The sequence below is a fragment of the Ooceraea biroi genome, chromosome 1, assembly GCF_003672135.1.
Source record: "Ooceraea biroi isolate clonal line C1 chromosome 1, Obir_v5.4, whole genome shotgun sequence".
Taxonomy (NCBI): Eukaryota; Metazoa; Arthropoda; class Insecta; order Hymenoptera; family Formicidae; genus Ooceraea; species Ooceraea biroi.
Window position 1 is genome coordinate 6,986,956 of NC_039506.1, and position 21,442 is coordinate 7,008,397.

Sequence of the window (21,442 nt, forward strand, 5' to 3'; positions counted from 1 at the left end):
GACGGGCAAGAAACTGGTCTCTTCCGTACATGAAATTCGTTTGCTTTGAGAAACAAAAAATTAACGACAAAGACTACACTTTGATTTTAGAGAATTTTAGAGAAAGAGCAAGAGAAAGAGGGAGGGAGAGAGAGAGAGAGCAACAGAGAGAAAGAGAAGAGGAAGCGAGGAAAAGGCAGAGCGAGAAGAGAGGCAGTGAAGGAGGTAGCTATTAGATGCAAAAAGAGGAAGGATGACAGAATTAAGAAAAGAAAAAAAGAGAAAAAAAGAAACAAGGCCCTTCGTCCAAAGGGTGCAACTTCATCCACGGTGCTAGTCACAGTATAATCAACTTCGTAGAGACTACTTCCTAGGACGTAAGCTAATCGATTACGCATTGTTACAAAAAAACTACTACTCTCTCCGATAGGGGATTTTTTAAAGTTCTCTAGCGTAAACTAAGTAGCGGTTAAATTAATAAGGGCGTAGCTGATTGCGGACGCGCGATCGCGCGAAAGGCGGCGCGAACCGCGAGGGTTGTCGCGTTCAAGTCGATCGAAGAGACAAACGTCTAGTGAAATTAATGTGATCCAAGAAAGTATTTCGCGCAATGGACACGAGGAGACCGCGAGGAGAGGTAGATCCACGTGCGTCTCCGACGTAACGTCTCCGCGCACGCGGAAGGACGCGAGAACTCCTGCCGTGATAGATCGAAATGGAGACGAGATTGATACAGACGGACGGACAGACGGAGATTCGAGGATGGCTGAATAGTGGCGAGTCCGAACTGGAGTCACGCGGATCTGTCGGATAGTTACGCGTCGATACCGCGTGTCTCGACGACGGTATATTGCCGATCCGTATTGCCGAATTTCTTCGGTGACCCATATCGAGCCTCCCCCCTCCCGGGTGAGTTTCGCAAGTTTCGCATACCACACATACGGAGCGAGGTGAGATCTAATAGAGACGATAATTGCGAAGTGAAAAGGTGTGTGTGTGTGTGGATATTACTACAATATACAATATATTGTACACATGAGTCAATTCCAACGAGCATTTTCATGCCATTAAGCTTAAAGAGTTATTAGTTATTAAAATGAGGCGAGAGACGCGGGAAGAGCAAGAGGGCGGGAAAATGAAGGAAAGAAGAGAATGACAAATTCTTACACTCTTTAATCATTGTTAATTAATTAAAGTAATCACGATCTTATCGAAATACTTAAAATGAGAAAATAAATTATATACACAAAACTATTATATATATTCATATTTTGCTTATTACATACTTAAGAATCTAATTAAACGAGAGCTAGCGATTACATTAAAATAGCGGAATGTGCTGACGATGACGATGATGGTGACGATGAAGAACAAAGTCTCGAGTTTTCAAAAGGACACTTCTAGTCTGTCGCGCCGTTCTCGTCACGCGTGGTATAATTAGGGCTACTGAAGTGGAAACGCAAGAGGGAAAGATTCCCAACGATATGCGCGCGGTCTCGCGAAAGACAGAGCCAAGGTGCAATCGCGCGCACCGAGAGTGAGATGCACCGTGGCTTTCCGGGGATTTCAGCAAGTCGGATACAGTATTTTTTACCCGCAGAACGGCGAACAGGGGAGTAGCCGACACACGCGCGAGTGCAAAGTTTCGCCGTTGTTTCGCATAATCAACAACATGACCGCAATGTTAGGCGAGATTATTTGTTAAATCGAGACTGAGAAACAGATGAATGGAAGAAGGAAGGAAGGAGAAAAGCCGCTGAAAAATAATCTTAATTAAAAAGACATCGCTAGGGTAGGCGCTTCGAAGAATACATAAACTTTAAAAAGTCATTTAATACAAATTATTCTCAAAATATAAAGAAGTTTAAGTAATGGAGGAAAATTTTTAAATTCTACGTAAGAAAGCCAAGAGTCAAAGACGACTAGATGATAGGAGCCGCATGGCCTAACTGCTGCCACTTTAATTAATTAAATAATTAACTTTATTACTTAATTACTCTCGAGAGATACAACAGATGGAAAATAATACTAATAAAAGAAAAAACAAATCTATAACACACTCTATCCATACTTTTCAAACTACTCTCTAGATGCAGAGACGAATCAGTAGGTAATAGCGGACTATTAAGCAAGATTGAAATTAAAACGAGATTAACTTTTTTCCTAAAATCGGAACGATCAAGATTCACGCTATAGATCCGAGATATTTCCAATTGTCCACTCCAGAGTCAACGAGGTACCACGCGAGTTCGCGCGAGCCCGTTGTCGGCGAGATTGTGCTTCGAGAATGGCAGCCTCGCAATTACAGGGATTATGATGAAGACGACGTTTTACGAACCGTGCACCGAGAGCACTTCCAGTTCGAAGATTCGAGAACGTCGATGCGATGATGCTGTCCGTGACACGTTGCCTTGACACATCTCGCATAAAACTTTCCGTATATTTTTCACAAAACAAAAGAGAAGAAACAAAAACGAAAATTTGGCACGGTGACCCGGAGCTGGTCGTGTGCCCGCCTCTCAACCTCGGGGTTCGGACGGGGCACACCGGGCACGGACTCGCGACGCGAACACGCGGGTGCCTGCGGCATCGCGTTGCACGCGCTGTCACGATGTCGAAAGGGTCGAAACGATCGGGTTGGTGCCCATCATGTTTGTGCGCACACACGAGATCACGATGGTATACAGCGTACAGAATCATGGAGACACAAAATTACGGAGTTACAACGGACACACACATGTACACACACTCTAAAATACACACAATGAATTAGATATGAAATTAACGAGAGGCACAGAGACACGAAATCATAGAGACCCAGACACATGTTCCTTCGTCGCGACGATCACTTTGTACCTGCTTGCTGCCTGCCTGGGTCGCTACAATTCCTAGTCTCGCGTGGCGGCGTTCACACACACGGCAAACTGCACACGAAGAACACACATATACGATCTTTTTTTTTTTTCCGGATAATTAATACGTCGCGCGTGTATTTTCGTTGTGATAACTCGGCGCGTCGAAAATCGAGCTGATTCGTTGTTCAGTCCCGTCGTCGATTTGTTCGCGCGAGGCAGAAAGAGAGAAAAAGAGAGCGCGGGTTTCCCGAATCGTTGATGATTTCGACGGCTGTTTCGACATCAATCCGCCACATGACGTTTCGGTGTTCCAAGATTCAGGCGATCGTGCGGAATTGATCATTATCTTGCTATCGAATCTTGCGAGAGAAGTCAGGGATCGCGTACCATCCTACGCAGAATCGGTTACCAAGAAATTTTAGAATGCCGAAACGTCATGCAGCTGCGGCTGCACTATGTGCTAGATTTTACTAGTGGAAACGAATAACGGTAAAGGCTCCATCTCTTGTAATATTTTTATTATCGCAAGCGTATATATATATATATATATATGATTAAATTATATTAAATAAAGGGATTACGCCACTGTTTATTATTTATTGACTAACGTTCGACTAATATTGTAAATAATAACGAAAATATTTTATCTATATTTCCGATCTCCGGGGGGGCGCCGGGCGGGGCGACGTATTATCTCTTGTCCGCCTTCGCGGCGACCGATATCGGTCGTCGTTTCGCCCGCCCCTCTATTGTTACACCATTTCATCATTGCATTTAATAAATTATATATTTATTGACTCACTCACCTTTTTATTTACCTATCCTTCTAGGGCTCTCTTTTTACTCCTGCAATTTTGTAGATTTGAATAATAACAACTTTAAATATTCATAAGTCGTGCCACTATTTAGATACAAATGCCAGAATATCAAAAAGGTATATATATAAATATTAATATATATAAAATATTAATTTTTTTATAATAAATTAGTTAGTAAATTACAAATGATTATATCCACAAGTACTTTGTTAAATATTGTGCAAACAAATAATCGAGGTTTTAGACATAACGCTCCGTTGGTTCAATTAATCAGTCCATAGTAAAATGTGAATTACTAGTTGACTTGTAAGTAGTGAATATTGTAGTTGTGCCTGGACTGGAATATATAGAGAATAATGTAATTACGGCGAGTTAAGGAATATCCTCGGGCAAATAATGATCTCAGGACGCGTCGTTGAAGTTGCTCGTAGAGTTCCCATTGATGTTAAAGTAAACTTCCAGTTCCAACTGCTCATCAAATGGAGTGCCGAATCAGGACTTTGCAAACCGCTAAATTTAACGATCGTATTCAGAGAGCGCGAAAGTAATAATCCTTTTATGTTTTATCTAATATCTGCTGCTACAAACATGCAGAACGTATAAGTAACATGTCACGGCGAATAGTATCAAGACAAAGATTGATTTAAGAAAAATTTACTCATCGTCTTCTTTCCGCAACAATTTATTTAAAGCATACAAACGGTACAAACTTTAGTTGCTGTCATTTTGAGTACAAATTTAATTAAATTGCTCAGATATCGCGCGCATACGAGAAGAAGAGAGAGATAGATACGAGAGAAAGAGAGAGAGAAAGAAATAGTGGGAGTGAGACGGAAAGGAGGATAAAAAACAAACACGGTATTCGTGCGTATTTTTTCGGGGCTGTCGAGTGGAAAATCGACTAGCGTCCTTTCGAGATTTTCCTTTCGAAAATTCGAGTCGGCGAGCGGGCGGCTCGATTGCGTTCACGCGTCGTTGCGCTCGTCGATATGATTGCTGTTCTACTTTTTCAGCCTCTTTTTTCATTATTCCGTCTGTTCCGATATTTCGTTCAATCTATATCGCGTCGTGCACCGAGTGTACGAATTAAATGTTTGTCGAAGTAACACGAAAAACGAATGTGAGAAACCACAAAAAAACAATGAATTTACATGTTTCCGAATCAAAAGCACACAGAAAACATTAAAACTGACTTCTCTGGAAAATTTCGGGAAAAGAAAGTTGGAACGAGGAAAGTACTGGGTATCTTTCATTTTCTCCATTTTGTCCCTAGCGAAAAAATAGGTAAGTATAATAGTTATTAACATTTGAGCCTCCCTCTTAGAATTGGAAGTTGAAATCATCATTTCATGGTACAAGTCTGCATAAAAATAACATTAGTGAAGATAAGCGATGAGTTTCGTTAATATTTTTTTGTTAATTGTCAATAAAGATGCTAAATTTCGCGTGACTCAATTATTCGCTAATTATTCACGATGTAATAATAAAAAACGGATCATCGTTACCCATTTTGCCTCGAACGCGATAAATTTATTATTGCTAAACGATGAAGGGTAATAGAGGATGAAGAAAATTATATCAAGCTTCATAAGATTCACACGAGAGGGGTTTCCCGATGTGGATAAACGTAAAATAGGTGGATAAAAAAGGTATTGGTGTTAATATTTTAATTAAATAAGCTACCGTGACATCTCACTCCCGATTTACGAACGAAATTATTGAAATGTGTGTTTGCAGAATGTCTGTATGGAAATTGAACTGGAAAACCCTCTGATTCGCAATATTGACTTTGCATATTGATTCAGGTGGTACGCCAGCTTATCATAAAACGTGCACGATTATAATCATTTATTCACCAAGATATTGTAATGTTTTTTACCTTTCATCTCGTATATTTTCTATTTTTTCTATTTTTCTATTTTAGTTTCATCTAAATGAGCCCTGCTAATTGTTAGTTATAAATTTCAGATAAAAAAGTCGTAATGGATTGTCGACATTCAAAATTATCGAGTCCCATTAATATTTGCTCACGAACATCAATCCAAGTATCCTCCAAGTATCCAAATACATAACATTATCTGCAAATATAGTAGATATATCCTGGATACTCGCTTATACTCGCTCATCATTAACAATATTAACAAACGCGAATATCATCGACCGGCAAGTTGTATGCTCAGCAAAAGAGCTCAATAATTCGCTCTTCTCAACGCGAACAGAAAACTGGCGATGAAACTGGTGGTCAACGCATTCAGAATACTTGGACCCGGTGATTCTCGCGGTCGCAGACGACAATATTGCCGGTGGAGGTGACGGCGACGCCTTCCAACCCTTTAAACTCGCCGTCCCCGCTGCCCCAGCAGCCAAATGACTTGAGGAAGGCGCCCTCCGGGCTGAAGATCTGTATGCGGTTGTTACCGGAGTCGGCGACGACGATGTAGCCCTGATCATCCACGGCAACCCCTCGTGGGAACTTGAACTGGCCGTCGTCCGAACCCTCCGAGCCGAAAGACGTCAACACGCGACCATTCACGTCGAATATTTGCACGCGGTGGTTGTTGCTGTCGCTGACGATCACTCGGTTGGTGTTGCTCACCGCGATGTAGTGCGGGTGTTCTAATTGGCCGCGTCCGCTACCGCATGAGCCGAACTTGCCCACGAACGTGCCATCCGATTGAAATACCTGCCAAGCCGTTATTTCGAGCGGTCAGAACAGTGACGCGACAATGGCCGGTGCGGGATTTTAACAATTGCACTCGACAATAACATCGAAATGTGGAATGGCGGACATAAAGCTGTATGCATTTTTTCCCCCCTGAGACCGATTGTATTGTGTAAAACAATTGTTTCGTACATCAGCACCACGACGACGGTACACGTTTTAAGCGGACAAAATCTACTGTACGAAGATTAAAAATGCTGTTGCCGAATTGTACACGTACAGGGCAAATTACTCTCGCCGTTAATTAATTTACTGTTTCCCTGGATGTAATCTATACGTACCTGTACACGATGGTTCTCCTTGTCACATACGTAAATGAAGCCGAGGGCGTCGGTGGTGATGCCCCACGGATAATTGAAGCGACCGTCGGCGGTGCCCTGGGAGCCGAATGCTCGCAGGAAACGACCAGACGGGTCAAGCACCTGGATTCTGTGGTTGTAACGGTCCGCAATGATGTACTGCCCGATCCTGTTTACGGCCACCCCGGCGAGGCAATCGAACTCGCCCTCGCCGCTGCCATATGTTCCGAACTCCTTCATGAAGTTCCCATTACCGTCGAATACCTGCGAGTGGTGCAAGGTCGTTTCGTATTGATCGCGCCACCGATATTAAAATCGGCCGGCAATAACGACCAGGACGAGGAATTTTCTGCCGTCCTTGCCGTCGTTGCGAGCAACGTGTCTGGCTTATTTACGATCGCCGATACCACCAGAGTGGCGCCCATGAAATTCTGAAGGCTTCATACTTTCCGCTTTACGTGGCAGTTAGCTGTTATTGCCGGAAACGATTCGGCTGATTCATCGAGTCGTGCTTGTTATCAATATAAAATTGTATCCTCGGCGGATCGTTACGCGTCATGAAACACAGATTCATTTCGGAATTGATTGATTTGGGTAAAATAATTTTACAACCGAGATAAGATTTTTTATTGATTTTTTGGTGACTGCTAATTTCATCGCTGGAACATTGTTACGTTGTATCATGTAACCAATGATTACGTTTATCACTGTTAGCGATTTGATATTATTATAAATTTGGATAATTAAATTCGAAGATCAGTCTTGAGAGAGTTAGATAAATGACTTACTTGAACACGATGGTTAGAGCTGTCGGCCACGACGATGGAGTTGTCCGGGCCGACCGCGAGGCCTCTCGGCCAGGTAAAGCATCCGGCTTCGCTCCCCCGCATCCCAAACTTGAACAGCTGCCGCCGCTTCAGCAGATAGTGACTCCTCCGACCATTGCTGGAGCCGATGAAACGGTGGTCAATAAAGCTCATTATAGGGATTCTCGATCTTGGCGCGATTATATTAATCTTCCTCCGTAGGCAAGATTATAGATCTTTCATGTAGGCTGATTACGCTCGGCTATGCGCGAACAGTTACGTGATAAATATAATTATCCCCTTCGCCCTATGTAACTCCTGAAATCCCTGAATTAAGAAAAGTTCGCCGAGCGAATGCAGTCTCAGCAGAAAGAAGCAAACTCGGATATAGTGGACCCTGTATCTTCATTGTTCTTAAAAGAATGTTTTTCGTAAATCCACTTTTCAAGCGGCACGATGTTTCACTCCGCTAGAAACAGCGGTAGATCTTCGAGAATTATAGCTGTGCGAGAAGTCCCGGAGTGCACCGTGCAACGCAACGGATAACGAGGATAAAGTGCTTTGATTGCGATAGCTGGTTCTCGCTACGCGCCCATCCGGGCGAAGACTCCATTGAAGAGTACTTGCCCGGACGGGTATTTAGAAACTTGCACGTTCTTTCTAACAAGTAGCACGTTGCGTCTTCATTTCAACTAATGAAATATTTCTCTTTCCTTTTCGTCGTAAGCTCCGAACAAAAAGAACTGACAAAACGGCTTATATTCTCAACCATTTTCAAGGCGATCGAATTTCGCAAAGTTAAGCCCTGTTGCACGTTTGTAAATTTAATATTTTATAAAAAAAAGAGTTTTCATATTTAAGAGAAGATTTTGTAAGAAAAATTAAAATGTATTAGGGGTGTGATTTAGTTTTGAGGGTTTTTTTGCTCAAAAACGCATGTATTTAAATATGATAATGAATGAATACCTTAATCAAAATATTTTCCTTCGTTTTCTATAACTTTTTCCCATCTTTCTGGCAAGAGATGGATTCCACCACGATAAAATGACTCTTCTTTTCAGTTGATCCATTCGTCGACGAATTTTCGCACTTCTTCGAAATTATGAAAGTGTGTATCCTCTAAAGCGTGTTGCATCGACCGGAACAAATAATAATCGCATGGAGCAATGTCCGGAGAAGACTTGCCATTCAAGCTCTAATAGTGTTTGTTTCACTGATAACGCAACGTGAGATCGAGCGTTGTCACGAAGAAGAATCACTTTCCGTCGTTTACTCGCAATTGGTGGTCGTTTTTAGTCCAATGCTTGCTTCAACTTGTACAATTGGTGTCGATAACGATCAGCCGTGACAGTCTCATGCGGATTTAACAGCTCATAGTACACTATCCCACCAAATACAGAGCATTACTTTTGAACCGTGAATATTGCGTCTCGGAGTGGATGTTGATGGTTCTTTTGGATCCACCCATGATTTTCTGCGTTTCGGATTATCAAAATAGATCCACTTTTCATCCCCAGTAACAATCCGAGACAAAAGACTCTTCTTTTTTTGCCTGGCGATCAACGAAATGCAAATGTTCAACCGGTTCGCAATCGCACTTTCCGATAATTGATGTCGAACCCATTTCCCTTCTTTCTGAATTTTTCCCATTTCATGTAAATGTTTGGTAACTGTTGTACGATCAACATTTAATGCTCTGGCAAGTTCTGAAGTGGATTGTGTTGGATTTTCGTCCAATAATGCTTGCAAATCTGCATTTTCAAGCTTTCTTGGTTGTCCCGAGCGTTCTTTGTCCTTCATATCAGTATCACCACTTTTAAAGCGTCTAAACCAGTATTCACACGTCTTAATTGATGGGGCAGAATCACCATAAGTTTCCACAAGAATTCTATAACCCTCAGCCGTAGTTTTCTTTTGATTAAAAAACAAAAGCAACGCATGTCGAAAATGCTAAAGAGCTTTCGGAAGTTGCATTTTTACAATGATATAAACACGACTGTTATTGCATCTATTGCTATAATACTACTAAATGTCATGGATAATGTCAACACTGTAAGAAACAACAGTTATTGGAAACAGCTATTGGAACAAACTGACACTACAGCCATCTGTTGCAAAACCCTCAAAACTAAATCACACTCCTAATATAAGTGATATCCTTAAAATCACGTTTGCGCTTATCTATATTTGTATTTTTAATATAATTAATTAAGACTCACCTAGTGGAGGAACCTGCTGCCGCGGGTATAACGGGAGCTGCTGTAGGGGACGTGGGGGAGCCTGACGGGTTTTTTTGGTCGTCGTCAGAAGATTCGAAGGATGTTTGCCCGGTGTGCCGTAGAGGCAAGCCCAACGATAGCCTTCTCGCAGTCGCGCTGCTGCTGCAAAATAATTCCCAAGATGATTCCCGAGATTCTTGCTTCATTGCAATTGCAACGACAATATAAATTATTCAATAATGCTGAATTCATTACAATTCGATCCCTATTGTCGATAATCTCTTCTGTTGCAAGACGAACGCACACGCTTTATATCACGTTCTGTTAAGTCCGCATTAACGCGACGGATAATAAATATCTATTATACCAGTAATCCTACATTGGTCCCATTGAACCATTCCGAACCATTGTGCACATATCAATACGACTAAAATTTGTCGGTGCCACAGATGACTGCATAACGCATTATTTGCAATATGGCCGGCAATGTGTACTAATTATCCCGCAAATAGGTACTTGATCAAGATATTCCGCACGTGGAGAGTTTCAGTTATATTTATGGTAACTTCGATGTTTTGCTGAATTCCTGATTGGAAAATCACAGAGCTAGCCTTCTAACTCGCAATGTCTTTGTAAGATCGTTTCATAAATCCATTCCTCGCAAACATAAAAAAATCCGTAAATCGTAAAAACATAAAAAAAATCCCGATTATTACCTGGATGAAGGTATCGTGGAGGACGAGGAGGGCGGTTCCTTGTCCTTGGTGGTGCGATTGCCGTATTTGTTCTTGAGGTACCTGGCCCACGAGCTGAGGGCCGCGCCGTCCTTCTCCGCGCCCGGGCGATCGCGTTCCGGGCTCGGTTCCCTGGACTTCAGGGCGTGAGTGCTGCGGCTACGGGCCAGCTCGGAGCCGGCACCGTACTTCGCCGCCAGGTAGGCGTTCGGCGACTGGGTCGTCGGCGACGGCGGTTCCTCGTCCAGGTCGAGGTCGTCGCCGCCAAAGTTGTGCGAGCTCCTGGACCGGGCCAGACGTTGGCGTCGCTCCTTCAAGGCCGCGTAGCGAGATCTCGCCGACAAGGACGAGTCAATGTCCGCGTCCATGTCCCTTTCGCGTTCCCGTTCACGCTCGCGTTCACGTTCGCGTTCACGTTCGCGTTCGCGTTCACGCTCGCGTTCACGTTCCCGCTCGCGGGACGCCATCATCGCCGCCTGGCTCCTGCTCTTGTTCAGGAACCTGGAACATCAGTGGAACAGTTACGCTCACTTCGTGCGTCTGATGGAAGTTTGGTTTATGCTAATACGACGACATGGTGAGCTACTTCAATCTTGTAGAGGCGTGCTTGTAGTATCACAAGAGTTTTGATATCTTCTCATCTCTCTGAGATGCTAATCAATACGTGACGAGTATTAAGATATTGCAATTACAAGCTTATGAATATAAGATTATGAATTGTTTCCTTTATGCATCTCACAAGTCTCTTTAAAATTCTGTCAAAGATGTAAGACTGAAGTGACTCCATCCGACACGTATGCATGTAATTCAACAAGTGACAAGTAATTATTGTAAGCAGCGATGAAAGAGCAATGTAGTCTCATTTTATCTTCTTGCGTTACATGATCAATACATAATAAAAACTACCTACAGGAAAGCGTAACGAGTTTGTTGTTAATCGTAAGAAAACTGAAACAATTCCCATTTACTGCTGTAAAATCGTCTCAAGTGTCTTCGTCGCATGCACCTCGGATTTTCGCGGTATCAACCGCTCGTGATCCGAGTATCACGTACGTTTGGGGGTTTCTTTACGCGTTCTAGCGGTCGGGTTTCCCGGCATTCTCGTGCGCACGGCTTGGCTTTTCTCCCTGGTTCGGACCGCGATTGTTCTAGCTGAATTCGAGTAGCTTTCGAGTAATCGCACACCTCGAGCATCGCAGGATCCCTGAGAGTACCTCGATCTCGGTACGCACATGGAAAGACGATACCCATCGCGGGCGAATGGCCGGGGTAACCAACGGTTGTATTTTCGAGAGCGAGACTCGCGTCGAGCTATTTCGGTGCATGCGTGCCGCGAGCGCAAACCACGGTGCGAGGCAAGTTGGACGCAATACTACGGAAACCACTTATCAACGAACACAGACGGACAATACCGCCTATATTTATAGCACGTTCTATTTCGAAAGTCTCGAGTCGTCTTCAGCGGGAGAAACGAGGCCGAGTGAGAACGCGCTCGTTCGCGCGCGAGTAGCATCTTACATTGTGTTAATTGCGTTTGTAGACGTAGGGGCTCGTTATATTATTAATCGCGTGCTCGCGGATGCGCTATCAATCATAATAAGAATATCAATCATTGTCGTCGAAGGAAAAATCACGAGAGAAGAATGCTCGGCGTTCGCACAAGTAATCTGTACGTCCGTTATTGTGGATTCGCGAAATTAGGACGATGTTGATTAAACGTGCCTGGTCACTTTGTACGAAGCGAATGATGTATTTATCAATTGCACAAGCGTATCGCGCTAATGCAGCGGTGTCCGAAGGAAACGCGATTTATACGATGCTGAGGCACGTATTGCACATTGCACGTGCATTAAGCTTTAAAAGGTACAATAATAATATGGGTGCGTTGTAAATTGCGTACGCTAATGAGTCTGAGGGGAATGAAGTAACCGAGTTAGGTAGCTAACTGCTTCTCATACACACGACGGTACACAATGTACCGATGCTACCGTCTCGTTTATGGGATTAAGCTTACGAGGGAGCGACATTTGCATCTGATTGCCCGCGAATCTATTCGTTGTCCGAGTTACACGTAACGTTGAGTGGTGCGCGTCGGAATTTATGCGGAAGCATGTGATTCGCCCGTCAATCTCGATCGGAAAGAATACCACGCCTCGATTTGCACGTTACGGTCGAGCTTTTGCAGCAAATCAACACGCGACGACGTGGCGAAGACACACGGATGTCGCTACGTAAAATAACAATGAAAGCTTTGTTCTTTCTACCGCTTGAATCAGAAAGAGAGAAAGAGAGAGTGAGAGGAAGCGTTATCGCAGACGTGTAAAACCGTTATTATCACATACAGTCATTCCGATCATGTCAATTCAATGTGACAATGAAATAAGCTGCGAGATCAGTGCAGTTAATCTCGGCGCTAATTGACGTGTGGTCTGTACACTCGCCGGAGGCGTTCGCCGTCAGTGAGCAATCTACAGCGGAAGTTGTCGCGACACTTATCGGATCGTGACGTTGCGGGTATTATTACACTTTCGGCAATGTAATTCGAGAAAAAAGAGAACCTAGGTGCTTACGAAATAGCCACCGATATAATTTGATTCCAGCTCCACGGACGAGTGCAATCATCGGCGGCCACCGATGCGCCGCACTTTTTACCAGAGATTCGTGAGACATCCTGCATACATGACCATGAATATGCGGGTAAGTAATTTATGATGATTCGTGATTTTGAATTCTACAGCGGAAATATCTTACAGCAGAAACACGTCATGCACACATCTCATCTCATTTCTGCAAGCATTTTGTTATCTTCGAGAGGCGGTTACTCTGTCGTAATCGAATGATGAGGGAATTCGGTAAAGTGTTTATCCCTCTCAGACTGGAAAATTGTAAATTATTCTGGAGAGAGATTCCCGAAATGAGCGAAATCCGCTTCAGACGCTCGAATTGATGGAAATTTTGGGACAGGCTTTAGATTTCATCGGCAGATATTCTGATCACGTCGCGTAACCGGATGATAACAGCTCCAGCAAATGCCGCTGATTAATGACAAATAACCGGGGAGGTGCAAATCCGGCTATATTAAACCGTGATTAACATCGCGCGCGCGGGGAGAAGGTAGCGTTGTGAAGGACGAGCTGCGCGTTGCAGATGAAATTTTCGGATTGAGTCAAACAATGTTTGTGCGGGTCTGCTCGAATTTGAGAAAGTTCATGAATGTCCGCGAAACTTCGGTATAAACATAGTTTATCGCGCGCCCGGTTTGTATGACTTTACACCGAATCCCGAACTAAGTTCGTATTTCGTCGTATTAAGTCGGGTCCCAGTGCATCGGTAGAACCAACGTGACACAAAGTAAGAAGTTTCTAGTTTACGAAACTGGTAGATCAGATTGCGGCGTGGATCGATGGTTCTACATTTCTCTCAAACGGCTGTGTACTGCGAACTCACGACACTGTCAATTCGTTATAATGTAGCGTGGAGTAGTGTGCAACGTGCTAAGAATATCACGCAGCGCTAATGCTAGGCGTAATCCGCTTTCGACTGCGGGAACTTTCATAGTAGAATTTCCATTAAACAATTATCGTTTTCTGTTATAATTTAGAAAACAATTTGTTCGATCTGTCTGATAAGTAACCGTGGTTTGATTATTGTTGTTGCCATTGTCACTGCTACAGCTGGAAAGTACAATCGAATTATTAAATCTGTTAATCATCTTTAAAAGTTAATCAAATGAATTCATTATTAACTGTTGCAAAAACCACATAGCTGTGTTTAACATTCAAATTTTTGTTAGCGGATTTTTATTTTCGCAAAACTAATGGAGCGTGTATTTAAATTGCAAAATGAAAAATGGGTTAATCGCAGGTTATTACAGGGTATAGATTTCCCTATAGAGTTCTCTTAGCCCGTTGCACAATTTTCCGCGGAATGATTTGTGTATTCGAATCCACTATCGGAAAGTGTAAATTTGTACTTTTTTAATCTCGTACCCACTTGTCAATCCAATCTCTTATTACATATTTAATATCCTCTGATTTACTACTAACTTATCAATGTGAATTTCGAGATGCGCAATGCGAATTAATTATTATTGTAGATCAAAAGTATCATCATGTAATGTTGTGATGATTTATGTGTTTTTAACTGCTATGTTTTGCCGCTCGTTCGGAAATCCTACTTGGTAAATCGTGCCATGCTTTAACGAGAATTTCGTGAATCATTCAAAGTAAATTTCTAGAAGTAATTTTCATATGCAATGTAACATTATTTGCTCATCTCTAGTCATGAGCTTGTTCAACTACAAAAATATCGTCCATGTACTAGGAAGATAAATGCGTCACATAACGAGAGACTCATAAACTTTCACGTGTCAAAAAAAATTTAGAAAAAAGTGATCTATTCCACGTGCAATAAATCATCTAATCTCGCGCACATCCAAAAGTGACTGCCCGCGGTCCGACGCATAATGTCATGCGATTTAAATGCGCATGGAAATCACTTCTGACAAACATTCCGGATGATGAACGATTCGATTCGGAGGATTCCCGAAACGGACAACGAAATTGGACAGCCGCTTTCCACCCGCGAAACTATCGGTGAAACCACCACCGATCAACGGCGCTGTCGTAAACGTACAATCTGTTAGTGCAATAAATAAATATGCATTTTTTTCTCGTACATATCGTATCCGGCTCGGCGGTATTCCCAAGGGTGACATATACGTGGACCGGGACGGAGCGAACAAGAAATGGGAGATTAGACAAGAATATACAAGAAATCGGAGGACGCGGGGAATCGGGAGGGAGAATTGACAGAGAATGAACGATCAAAGAAAAAAAAGAAAAGAAAGAAAAAAGGAAAAGAAGAAAAAGAATGAAAACGTGAACAAGATTTCCAGGCAGGATCCAACACTTGGTTGCTCGTGTTACGTCACGCTGATGCTGAGGACGGTTGACAGGGAAATAAATAATACGAGTTATCACAAAGAAATGCAGTTTATTTATCACACCAACAAACTGTGACGTAAGCCTACTCACTAAGAGGAGAGAGTACAAAAACTTATGATAGATACCGCGGCGCGGGGAGGCGGCTGGTCCACGTGGCGAACGACCCGCCACGTGTGGCTGTCGTGACATCTGGCGCCTCTGCCACCCCGGGGACAGCTTTAAAGCTCAGCATGAAAAAGCGCGAATCTAAAATTGCCTCGCTACTGAACTACCGCGATAATATGAGCGCGTGTACGTGTGTACATGTATGAGCACGGCTACGAAAAGCTACGTACTTGAGCAATGCGAGGATTACGTACCGCGGATCAACAATTGTAGGAACAATGGCGCTTCGGCCGTATATACGACTATCACAATGTATAAAATGCAAGTTTACCATATAATAGCGTGGCTCTAGGTAGCTACGTGAACGTTTCATGAACAATCACCGATGTGAAGGGCTTCCGTCCGACTACACTGCTCGGAGGACGCGTGAAGCGCAAGTTTCGACAGCAACAGCATTTTAATGGATCAGCGTACACTTTCCTCTGTTCTCGTTACTGCACTTCCTGAATATTTACCGGTGTACCAGTTTTGACAACCGATCCCGGTGATTGATTTATCAAACTTTTAAATTCCGGAATGCTCGATTTTGGAAATCAGTTGGAATCCAATCAGAATTAATTCGAGATTAATCGGATTTCGAGCCCGCGTTTGTGTAGTCACACATTACATCCCGATTAACTGATAAGATCCTCAAATTATTTTCTTCTTTCTTCTCGAATCAATCAATCCGCAGATTAAACAATTTCTAAGCTACGAATTAAATGCAATTTATAATTAAGTTTACGAGACAGACATCTCGTGTCACTCAAACCTCTGACGTAAACTAATCCCGAGGTAACGGTGATATTAATGATACCTTCGCGGGCGGAACAAACTTCTTCCTAACGAGTATCGGATCAAGTGTCCTATCGGATAAGCTGTTGCATCGTCACTCGCGACAAGACAGTCCCGTCAGTTTCCGTGCACGCTCGTGTAAAGTCCACAGTCTTTCATCATCAATACCGATACCAACAACGCGCGAGACAGAGACAGAGAGAATATAGGAGGAAGACCTGAGGAGACCTGTACGTAGTGTCTGTGCGTCTCAGATGGGAAGAAAGAGACAGAAATAGAGAGACAGAGCCCGATGGATTACAGGAAGAGAGTCGTTAGGACGCTGTAACATAGCACGGACACACAGAAGACGGTGGTTACCATTTGCATCGGTATACTGATATCGGTACCGGGCGTTTCCTCGTCCTCATCGGATCCTGATTGCTCGGTGCCCTTCGACCGGGTGACGTTCGCGACTAACGTGCCATTTTCAATATTCGTTTTCGTTACGTGGCCGGTCGTTTGAATCGTGTTCTCCTGCGCGCTGCGATCCCCCACGCGGTCATTTCTGACGTCGTCCCCATCGCTGTTAAGTATCACCCACCCGTTCTCGTCGATGCTGCCCATCGTGCTATCTTCGATCGTGTCGATCCTCCACGCGTCGTTTGCGTGAGTGCTTCTGTTTCCCGCGTCGCCGTCTCGATCCGAAGAAGCTTCGATCGGCGAGGTAGTCCGCTCAGATTCGCTCTCGGACTCATCAGAGACCAGCCATCCATTCTTACCCAGACTGCTCTGCCTGTACACGCGACTTCTGGGCAGAGTCTCAGATGCTCGTCGCTCGCTCATAGGGATCGTCCTCTCGACATCGTCGACAGTGCCCGTCGACCGCGCGGAGGAACTTTCGAGACTGCTCGATACTTCGTCGCGACTCTGATCACCATTTCTTGAAATAATCTCTTCGGTACGAGTCCCACTGGCGTCTTCGAGATCGGTCGTATCGACTGGAGATACTTTGGTCAACTCAAGTGGACAATCAGCAGAATCAGCAGAATCGTTCGTCGATCGGAAGCCCGGTGGGATCGTGGACACGGTCTGCAGATCGGTCTGTAGATCCTGCTGTAGATCCTGCTCTGTGATCACCCAGCCGTTGTCGTCAAACATCTCCTCGACGCTCCTCTCGTCAATTATCGAGGCGCTTCGGCGCTTCAGCTCTCTCTCGTAACGATCGTCGGGCGTCACGCTGTTCTCGCCTCGGGTGTTGGAGCTAGCACTCAATACAGTTGCCTCTTCGTCGCTCTCGGAACTCGAGGAACTCTCGCTCTCCTCGTTAGCGTCACTTCCCGCACCGTCTTCACTATCCGAGTTCTCGTTTTCCTTCTTCTCCTCCTTTCTCTCCTTCACGTTGCAGTTTTCGTCCCGGGACTCGTCATCCTCCTCCTCGTCTTCCTCCTCGGAGCCGCTTTCAGAATCACTCCCCGATTCGCTGTCGGACGCCGTTTGTCCGCTGACGAAACTCGAGCACTCGGAAACGCTCTGGGAGTCCTTGGATCTCGATCGATCCCTGCGCTCGATCATCGCAACGGACCGACTCGCGATATCCGACACAGGCTGTTCAGCATCGGCAATCGCGTCGACATCCTCCACGACGATTTGAAGGATACCCGGAGTATCCTCGGATTCACGATTTCCGGTCGCGATCTCGTCGTGCTGCGTCGTTCTGGAATCATTACTGGTCGCGCGAGCGAATCCGTTCTGGCCGTGATCGGTGACTACCGATGAGATTTCATCATTCCCGGAAGGACCTTCCGCAAACGCGCCTTCATCCTCGGACGGAGCCACGCTCGAACTCGCTCTCGTTACCCGAGTATCGTCGCGACTACCCTCGAGGAGGCTTTCGGAGGGTTTGCTAATCGCGAGGTGGAGGGAGGTGGATGAGGTGGTCGATTTGTCGGTGTCCATAATAACGTCCGTACGTGTTGCCGAGCTAGCGTACGTCGGCTGCGATTTAACCGCGTCCCCGTCATCAGCGTCGCCGTCAAATGCATAATCCGCGAACATAGCCGTCGTAGCTGTCGCGATTACTTTATCGGCCACGACGCGAGCACCGGCCGAGTACCTGTCGCCGGTACCGTCCGCGCTAAATGCCCTAAAACGATCACGGTCGAGGGGGTTACTGGAATTAGAAGTGGCCTCATCATGAGCAGTCGTTTGACCGTGAGCTACGTGCGCTACGAACCTGCTGGTGTAGCCGCCCGGCGTCGACGTCGTCGTCGTCGTCATCGCGGCGCTGCTCGGTGTCGTCGTCACCGTCGTCGTCGTCGTCGTCGCGGATTGCGCGGGGCTCCCCCTCGGCGACGAATACCTGAGACACGAGTGATCGGTCGGACTTTCTCTCTTTTCTTGGGGGCTACTACTTCTAAGGGATATGCCGGCTTGATTGCGTCGTCGAGGACGCTGTTTGCCGACTGGTGTGATGCGTTCTGTGATAATCTCTTTCTCCTTTAACATTGGAGTCACGTTATTTCAACCGGCTATCGGCTGTTAGCTAAGCTGCCTCTCTTTCAGGATTGAGACGCGAGATTGCGCGAACCTTTCACTGATCTTCAAGTTCTGTTTTTCGAACTCTGTAGTTCAGCTATCCAATTCGATTTCCCCGATTGTACAGAGAGAAACGTATCATGTATTACGGATCACGTATTACGGATCACGTATTACGTATCACAGAATTCGAGAGAATATTACGTATCATATTCGACGATTATAATTGCGCTTTTTAATCAAGATATAATACATTCCATTATTCGCGTAGCTAAAAAAAGATATCCGAGTTCTTAAAATTTTGACCGACATATTGAAATAAAATACTTGACAAAATAATGAATAAAACAATTTGTAAAAAGATGTAAAAGTCGATTGATTCATCGCACAAAGTGATTGTCGTTCCATTACGCGCGATTCGCGTGCTCGAGTTTCCGCGCCGTAATGTATTATAATTCATCGCCAGACTGAACGGCTAATCAGTTTTCGCAGCGGTACGTGAAAAGTTTTTGATAGCAGGCAGCGCGATGGGGAACGAGCCACGTGATTCTTTTACGAAAACCGAAGGGAGCGGCAGCCCGACCAGAGAGCACTTACAGCTCTTTGCCGGTTTCTCCCTATTCTACCGAACGCTCTTCCTTTCCTTAGGCTATAGTTTCGTGCAAGAAGATTGCGACCCTCAGTGGAAGGAAAAACTTATTTCGAAATTCAGCGCGAGTGAGTACAGTAACCCGTTTGTAACTCTCGGATGTGAAATAGAGAGAGAGAGAAAATGTCGAAATGCATTTATGCGATAGTACCCTTCGTAACGAATTTAAATAAACATATTTTGGTTCCTGCGAATACTGAATACGTAAAATTTACACGAAAAAATTGTTTAGCAATTTAAAATTATAAAGTGACAAGAAAAATAATGTACATATTTATTTAAAGATACTTGCAGCAGAAATATCATTAAATGTTTTTCCATCACGTAAACTATCGAAACAGGAAAGAAAAACATAGTGAGCAGATTACAAGGAGAACATATTTCTATCAATTTTCTGCAATCCTACTTAAAAAAATATTTATAAATTAATATTTTAATAAATAAATATTTAATTGTAAATATCACACATATAATAAGTGACTAGTATACAACTTTTGAAAATATTAACATTCCATGATAACATTCTTTTCATCTTTAACTGCCATAATCCACATTTTAAATTATAACATGATATTAATCTTATAACATGATATTATTAAATTTATGTAATGTAATATTACTCTATTTAACTTATTAATTAAAACATTAGCTCGATTTTAATGAAGAAGTGACATTATATCAATATTATATTCAGGTATACTCATATTAAAAATAAACAAAACAATGACATATTAAATTTCAGTGTCATTATTCTTCATCAAATAATATCCAAAAGTTTGTTGGAAAACTCAGATTCGCTATTATCAATAATGAATAAAGTTTACCTAAATGTTTCTCTTTAAAATTCAAACTCAGATTTTTAGAAATCAGAAACTTGCCTGGTCGAAGGCGAATCTTCCTTACTTCCTCTTCTGGCTTCGGCGCTGCGAGCGAGCAAAGGCCCGATGTCAGTGCGCGCCATGGCTGATTCGTTCCTCTGACGATCCTGAGAAGCGACGGAAGCTGCAGAAGTAGCGGTATTCGCCGTTGGATGAACGTCCGTTTCCGACTCTTCTTCGGTATCCGACTCCGTTTCCTCAGACGAACTGCTCGTCTCCTCATCCTCGTCCTCTTCTTCCTCCTTCTTTTTCGCTGGCGGTTCCTCTCGCGGCGGCTGGATAGGAGGCGGCGGAGCCGCGCGACCACGACGGTTACCTACGATGACAGAAAAGTTCAGGTGTTAATTCATGTCTATCTGATTTACATTTTGATCTCATCAATATTAATTCCACTTAAAATTATGCACTAAAGTTTTCTTTGTATAATTAACTATTAAATATATTATACATCATTTATGTAACTTGCATAAGTGACTATATAATCAATGTTGCTGCAAGTATTGTCTTTCAGATATCTCAATTGAATGATCACTTCTTGCGCCTTGGCCGACAGGATTACATGTTCCGCGGGAGAAACGCGTTCAGCGAGAAGCGAGACGCAAGGAAACACCGTAATGTCGGGAAACGAGGATCTAAGGAACACGATCACGAACAAAGGAAACAGCGAGAGACAGAAGTGGACTTGTCGCGGTGCATAGAAATGTGCGTTTGCACGGTCTCAGCTACACGAGCAGGAGGAGGGTGCTTTTCTTCCCACGTACAGATCTGTCTGTACGTGTTCGCGATTGACGGGAAGGCGATGAGAAAGCGGACCGAGCGATCATATCGATCACCCGGATGACGAGATGGGAACGGGATGGGCTGGCAAACGCGAACATCACCATGTCCGTCCGCGTGTCTCGCTTACGGCGAAACATGTCGTCTCCGACTTAACACGCGCGGGCAGCCGCGAGCGTCCGCGCGAGCGGAGATGTGACGGCCGGAACGTGGCGTCAGAAAAGCGAGCCGACAACGTTAACTAAGGGCGTTGAATGGATAATGCAATTACCGTGCCGCAACTCGCGACGGCCGGTGCCAATTT

At 44.1% G+C, this 21,442-nt stretch overlaps 1 protein-coding gene across 1 annotated transcript in view; it reads right to left on the bottom strand.

The window, feature by feature from the left end:
• Nucleotides 1–4,313: 4,313 nt before the first annotated feature.
• LOC105285462 (serine-rich adhesin for platelets) overlaps nucleotides 4,314–21,442 on the bottom strand; it is a 40,819-nt gene continuing 23,690 nt past the window's right edge. Inside the window, exons 9-16 of the mRNA XM_020033654.2 lie at nucleotides 20,362–20,677; nucleotides 16,678–18,658; nucleotides 13,003–13,103; nucleotides 10,415–10,933; nucleotides 9,699–9,860; nucleotides 7,462–7,618; nucleotides 6,656–6,937; nucleotides 4,314–6,335 (exon numbers count right to left, since the gene is read on the bottom strand). Coding sequence (XP_019889213.2) covers nucleotides 5,904–6,335; nucleotides 6,656–6,937; nucleotides 7,462–7,618; nucleotides 9,699–9,860; nucleotides 10,415–10,933; nucleotides 13,003–13,103; nucleotides 16,678–18,658; nucleotides 20,362–20,677 — 3,950 coding nt within the window. The 3' untranslated portion in view covers nucleotides 4,314–5,903. The remainder of the gene's footprint in view (nucleotides 6,336–6,655; nucleotides 6,938–7,461; nucleotides 7,619–9,698; nucleotides 9,861–10,414; nucleotides 10,934–13,002; nucleotides 13,104–16,677; nucleotides 18,659–20,361; nucleotides 20,678–21,442) is intronic.